The sequence below is a fragment of the Centruroides vittatus genome, unplaced genomic scaffold, assembly GCF_030686945.1.
Source record: "Centruroides vittatus isolate TY-2023 unplaced genomic scaffold, ASM3068694v2 contig_767, whole genome shotgun sequence".
Classification (NCBI taxonomy): domain Eukaryota; kingdom Metazoa; phylum Arthropoda; class Arachnida; order Scorpiones; family Buthidae; genus Centruroides; species Centruroides vittatus.
In genome coordinates this window covers 1,132,337-1,139,662 of record NW_027122496.1, presented here as the reverse complement: position 1 = coordinate 1,139,662, position 7,326 = coordinate 1,132,337, and the positions used below count along the sequence as shown (strand labels likewise).

General features: G+C 34.1%; 1 protein-coding gene across 1 annotated transcript in view; it reads left to right on the top strand.

Moving 5' to 3' along the window:
• Positions 1-618: 618 nt before the first annotated feature.
• Positions 619-7,326, top strand: part of LOC136981555 (2',3'-cyclic-nucleotide 3'-phosphodiesterase-like) — a 31,682-nt gene continuing 24,974 nt past the window's right edge. Inside the window, exons 1-2 of the mRNA XM_067277874.1 lie at positions 619-649; positions 6,977-7,010. Of these exons, the coding sequence (XP_067133975.1) occupies positions 6,980-7,010 (31 nt within the window). The 5' untranslated portion in view covers positions 619-649; positions 6,977-6,979. The remainder of the gene's footprint in view (positions 650-6,976; positions 7,011-7,326) is intronic.

The window sequence follows — 7,326 nt, the reverse complement described above, 5'->3', positions numbered from 1 at the left end:
ACCGTTTTCGTTTTTGCTACAAAAACAGGCAAGTTTGTTTAAATTTTCAGGCTACAAATGTTTAAGTGTGGTGGCAGCAGACTAAAGCAGTGGTTCCGAAAGTGGGCGCTACCGCCCCCTGTGCGCAATGAGTAAATCTAGGGGGCGAAAAGAAACAAGGGGCGCTGGAGGGTACCAAACGTTGACCGTAGGCAAAGGTTGGGATCACCGACAGCCTTTCCCTTTCCTCTGTTAAACGGGTAAGAAACATTGGGTATAATTTTATGTAACAAAGGGGGAGGCGAATGGAAAAAGATTGGGATTCACTAGACTAATGTAATCAAACAATAGAATAACCCGTTTCGTTTGAAACGGACTAAGCTATTTGTTTGCTTATGTTTGCTGGCCAATTGGAAACACTCGGTGACGTTAGAGAAATTGGCTTTATTTCCGGCACATTTTAATTTACTTTCGTTTTAGGTGTTGGTTGCTAACCCCGCGTTTCTTTATGCAGGGAGCGTGTAGCGAAATGACATCACGAGCAGTGTTGGCCAATTAGAAACCAGTTTCAGTGTGTTCGCTGTAAAGCGCTTCTCGAGCGCTGCATAATTTAAGAAACGCGGGGTACGAGTCGCCGAATAGACCGTTATCGTTTTTGCTACGAAAAGAGGTAAGTTTGTTTAAATTTCGAGTTTAAGGCTAGATACGAGTTTTAAAATGTAAAATTATTAATATTTACGTTAATATAACCGGATTTAGAATGCATTAATTGTTGTTTACATTTTTATCGTTTATAATAAACAATCGCGAAATCGGTGGAAAATTCATTTGTATTCTAATTTAATAATACTAATAATAGAAAAATGGCATTAAGTATTAATAAAGTGTTTAATTTAAAATAATTTTTCAAACGAACATCGGCGGTTTGGTTTCGGTTTCGCTATCGCGAAACCGGATCCGAAACCGAAACCGAAACCAAAACTATTATTAACTATTAACCGAATCCGAAACCGAAACTATTATATATTGATTTATATATTGGTTTATATTGATTAAACTTGCGTTTAAACTAACCTTTTCTGTTCTAAAACTGAAAATTTAACCCGAAGAAGATGGAAAACCTTTGTGTTTTATCTGCATTCAACGATGCTGCAATTTCATTTATAAGGTTCGGAGGTGTGCGTTTTTTTTATGAAAATTTAAAATATGACGTAAAACTGACTTATCTCGACTAAGCGGGCGACTTTGTCAGTAGGCCAAATCGATTTTTCGAGTTAAAAAAAATTGATTTTGATTTGTTTGTTTCTAAAACATCGACGCGTACCCGCATTAGGGATTGCAATCCAGCAGTCTTTTCAATCCAGCTGGATTTTTGCTGGATCAAAATAATTCCAGCTGGATCCAGCGCGGATGTATTTTTGGTTCAATAAAGTGTTATCTATCTAGCATTTATGTTTTTTTAAGAAATAAAACATTTTTTTAAATACTTAAGAAACTTTTATTATTTAGACTGGTCACTATAAACGAGTAAAACTTCTTACACATTTAGGTAGTAAACTTAACTTTGGTTCGGTTTAACACTTGAGATAGAGATAATTAACTTTAAATGTTTAGTTAGATTATAATTGTAATCTTTAAGTTAAATAATAGCAAAGGTAATTCTACTAATTAATTTATATTAATATATTATATTATAATAATGTAAGGACGGATAATCAGTGGCTAAGTGGCTATCGGTCTTACCAATTTTCTTATATAGGCTCTATACATTAGTCTGTAGTTATTTATAAGTATATAAAAACTATGTACTGGAAGTAGAATAAGTTAAATAAACTACATCTTTATCAATCCAGCAAAATTTAATAAAATAATAACGTTTTCAATAGTCTTTAACGATCTTCCTCGGTTACAAAAAAATACAACATTAAATATAGAACATAAAATGTGTTCGGAATAAATATAAAAATTAATGGAAAACACCCAAGCGGACAAAATATAGATAAATAAACAAAATAAATAGCGAAAAGGGAAAAAAATATAAGATATGACAACGAAACCAGCATTGTCCATTAATAACATTAATTAATGTAAAAGGATCTCTACGCGGTAGACAATGAGTCCCCATCTCTATGGTTTATATAACCAGTTGCCATGTGTGCCTTGCAGATTTCCAATCTCTCAAGATGTTTGACCGTTTGCCTATTCGTCGTCATTTTTATAATTGCCGCTCGATCCCATTGGATGTTAACATCCTTCTGTCTTGCGTATGATGCCAGCGCAGTGTTGTCAAGGTTCTTACTGATTGTATATTTGTGCTCCTTGAGCCTTTGTTTTACGCTGCGCATCGTTGCACCCACATAAACGAGCTTGGAATTGAAACGTTGGTTGTGTAAAGGCACCGAATATATACCCGTTGTTGAATTCCAATTCTCTTTCTTTTTATCGTTTCTTAAAAGTTTGAAAACAGTGGGATTACGTCGGTATACAATATGAAAATTATCAGACCTGGCAGTACATCTATGTATCTTGTTTAAAAATAGGATGTAATTAAGCACTATTCTTTTTATATTTATTCCAAACACATTTTATGTTCTATAGTTAATATTGTATTTTTTTGTAACTGAGGAAGATCATTAAAAGCAATTGAATATGTTATTATTTTATTAAATTTTGCTGGATTGATAAAGGTATAGTTTATTTATAAGTAATTTAATTATTAGTTTTAGTAAAGTAGTCAGTAATTAGTAGCAGTCTAGTAGTTAGCAAAGCGACAACGCTGACAACGTAGACTTTTTCGCCGTTATTTAGAAAGTTAATTGAGTATTTGTGGATCCACAGTGCTGGATCCAGCAGGTCGAAGAATGCGCTGGATCCAGCTGGATTGCTGGATGAGGGATCCAGCAATTGCAATCTCTAACCCCATGCTCGTTCGGTCGTGCCAACTTACTTGTTAGTGGTTTTCCCCGTAAATTTAGGGAGAGAAAATGTAAAGTCTTCCCTTATTGGTTGGAATTTCAACAATGGGTTGCGAGTTACGTGACTTTTCTCGTGGCCAGTTCCGGATTAGGGGTTTTGCTTTTGTTCTACTGGGCCTGTGCCCCAAAGTGAAAATTTGTGATACTCTGGATTTTCAAAGGGCTAATATTTTTTAAATTAATATGCATTGCACCTATGCCAAAAGTATTTAGAAGGAATTTGTTTAAGGTTTTAAGTGGAATTTCGGGTCTCTTTAGGGGGTTGTCGTGGTAGCTTGGCAATACTGGCTTCGTTCGGTTGAATGTATGGAGTGACGGAACTAAAAAGTATATTTTGAGTCGAGCTTCGTTTGTAATTTTCCCGACCTTTGGACTTATAAAATGTACAACTACTGGGAGAGAAAGAATTCTTGCGTAAACAAACAAAACCATACTCTTGAGACTTCGCTACGATGCAAATCGAGTGTAATACTTCTTTACCGTGTAATGTACTAATAATCGTAGTTGCCGACTGTTGGCATTTTGTGTGCTCTGTTGGTGGACGGACCGCTTTTCTTTTTGTCCACGTTTTTAAAGAATTTGATATCGTGTAAACACTGATGAGTCTAATACCAATATATATGCCAAATACATTGTATGAATTTTATTACAAATGACTGAAGCAAACCAGAAAGACTTATTTGGATTTGTTTGATTGGGAAAGAACCGAGATTACATATATATATGTTGGTATATGTGTGAGAATTTTAGCTCAAATATGAATTTTCAATTCTGGCAACATCAGGGGCGGCAGATGCCGGCCGGCGAGAAGGGGTGATGACGTTTCTCATTCTCTGTTTCTCACTCTTGTCTGTGTGGTCGTAATAAACGAGAGCAAAAAATGTCGTTTCTTTTCGCCATGTATTCTCGCTATTTTGTGTCTGCATGATCGCACCCTTAGTGTCGCCGCATTCTGGGTTAAATCGATCATGATGACTCGTTGGTGAAGAAACAATTTATTTTTACGGTTAGACCAAATTATCGAGGGGGTTACGGTTTCTCGGCCCAAAATGAAGAAACGTCCAATTCCTTGCTTAAGAATGTACGAGACGTATGGTATGAACTTTCTGAATATAAGAAACCAAATGGTCTTTGAGATTTGTGGAATTTTACAAAGATTTGTAATCTTGTAAAATAGTAAGGCTGATGATGGTTTTGCCAAACAGCATTGCAAGACTTCCCCTGTATTAAATATCCTTTACTTTCCTTTCCTTTCCTAGCAGTGTTAATAGAGAATTTTTTCATGTTTTATGCTGTCGGCATTTTTCTATCCACATCCCAGCTATTCCCATTTTAAAGATTGGCAAGTATGAATAATGGATATTGTGAATATATAATGTTGCCACCTTTTCAAAATTGCTAGTCCGGATGGCAGGTCAGGTTTGTTCAAACAGAAGTCCCTGAAGCATGCCTAATATTATTTTACCATGCGAAGAATAACGTGCACACTAGTTCTAAACCAGTTAGGGACTTGTGTAGTAGGAGCAACTTAAATTACGAAATAAAATAACTTAGCAAATTAACTTTAAAGAGCTGAGAAGCAAAAAAAAAGGAGGCAGGTTGCAACATACGTCGGCATAAGATGACGAATTAGTTTCGGTGATTCAGTGAGTGTGAAGTCTTTCGCTGTTAAAAATAAAGTAAATTTATAAAAATATTTGCTAGTACTTTGTTTCATAGCAATTTCTACGAAATCCCGGACAAAATTAATAGTTAACCCAGACAATGAATTAAAAACCGGACTGTCTGCGTGAAAACCGGACAGGTGTCAACACTATGAAAACATAATCAAACTTTCCAACCTTTACATCATAGATGAGCCTGATTTTGGAATACAAATCATGAGAAATTAAAAAAGCATTGCAGATTATCAGCAAAACTTGTGGAACTTTCAAACTATTATCATTATCTTTATCACAATAATAAGTTTGTAATATTGGTATTACTCATTAGACAGATTCCAGCAATGGACATGTTGAATACAAATAATAGATAGTATGTAGTATTATATTATACATAATAAGTATTAATCACTGCTAAATTTTAACAAACTGCATTAAACAGCTAAGCAAGAACACCAAATTTAGTGCCAAAATTACTGAATTGGCAACACTAGAGGTTTTTTCTTTTTTTCTCTTTCCGTCATTTTGGCACTAAGAAGGACTTTTTATAAAGCCCATTATGGATTTAGCCAGACCTGACCACTCACAGAAATTTCTGGATTTTTCGTCTCATCCAGATTTGTTTCTGGGTTTTCCAGAGCAATAGGGCAACACCTTAATTGCTCGGTCATTGCCCACCACATAACCATATGGCACAATTCTCACAATACATTCACATCAGCTTGTGCCTGACTATGCTTTTGGCAAAGATATCTACAAATACACTTAAGATTAATTTCTTTGGTGAGATCAGATTCAATATTTAACAAAGCTAAACAATTTAATCTTAGGCATTTTATAGCCTAGTGCAGGGGTGGCCAACTTTTGTGCACATAAGATCTACTTTTTAAAGTAAAAATGTGTCGCGATCGACTTGTTGTCATAAGCATAGTCTAAGTGGGGAGGAGGAAGTGTGAAATACATATTATGTTTATACACTGTTTCAGTACGAAGTGCACTCACTGCTTGTGAGTCGAGTCATAACTGCATGCACACAGTTGCATTTGGTTACAAATATGATACATTAAGTCAAGACATCACTAGCGATCGACCAAAATTGGCTTGGCGATCGACCGGTCGATCGCGATCAACTTATTGGCCACCCCTGGCCTAGTGTACTATATCATAATTTTAAATGATAATTTATAACACAAGTTTATGTCTTCAGTTGTGCCAAGTTTTTTTCTCCCAAGCACAATAAATTTGTATGCGTCAATTATTATTCACATTACATTATTATCAATTTTTACGAAACAAGTGTTCACAGCTGACAGCTAATACACCAGTCGCTAAAAATTATTTTTCACTCGTAACGATGCATGCGAGAAAACAAAACAGAAATGCCAGGCATCGTTAATTATCGATGCCCGCGGAGATTAAATGTTTTTTAATTTGTTTGTTTGGCATCCAATCAAAATGATTTAGCCAGGTTTACAGGTTACAATTTCATTTCCATAGAAATCTGCTGTCCTATGTGCTCGCACGGTTGCACGGCATTTGGGTAAATATAGCAATACACGTTACAACTATATAACTGTATAACAATTATAGTAATGTGTTCAAAAGTATTGTCTCGGTGAGTGTTTTACGCTTCTGGAGATAGAATCCATCGGCTTGTCTCTGATACGGCATTAATCGCACTTCCGATCCCAGTATAAAGACTGTTTAAGAAGAGATTTTAAAGATTGAATCTATTTTTAACACATATTCTAGAAATAATCCAACGAGGAGAAATTTAATGAAGAACTAATTGATCCACATTTGATAATTGTCTTAGAGTTGCACCAATTTCGCATTATTCTGCCAAGCCTCTTTCCCTACTGCATAAACATAGGAATAATTTTCTGGTATTTACTTTAGCATTTTCCTAGATTTTTGTTATTGGGTTTATGAAATATGTAAAGATGGTGATGATGATTCTTTTTATGGGATATCTGGGTCTTTAAAAGCCAGATTTAGTGCCAAAATCACCGAATTAGCAACACTAGAGGGTAAATGGCAGATACAAATTTAGGTAATTTATACTTGGCGTCTCTCTCTCGGCCCTGCCACTTGGGAAGAATTTCTCGTAAAAAAGGAGAATAAATTATCTTCTCAATGTTTTTCTGCATTATTTTTATCTTGTACAGAATGTTAGTTGTTGCAGTTTTAAAGTATGTAAAGACTTCGTAGATATTATATATATGTAAAAATAATGACATAATAGCTAATTAAACATTATATTATTGTTAAAGATAATCTTAAATGATTATGATTTTAATTTACAATATCAAAACAAGATTAACTATTTTAATTTTTGCTTAAAATATGTTTTTGTTACAGAAAATGGCGTGGTCTAGAAGAAAAGAAAATGACGGTATGGTTATTTTAGAATTTATTTACTTATATTTCGAATTGTCGTAATTTTGTAGCTTAAAATACTATCTATACGACATTATTGTATTGCAATTATTAATATTGTAAATATTTACAATAATTACAATTATGCATTAATATTTACAATATTAATATTGTGTAGATAGACTTTGTAGATTCATCATATTCATCCGTTCAAAGAACAGCTGTTATATATTAATAAAAATCAAAAACAAAAATCAATTAAAATCCAGATATCTTAGACTACATTTTTAAAAATCAGTGGTAAAAATTTAATTTAAAAAAAATTAAAATTT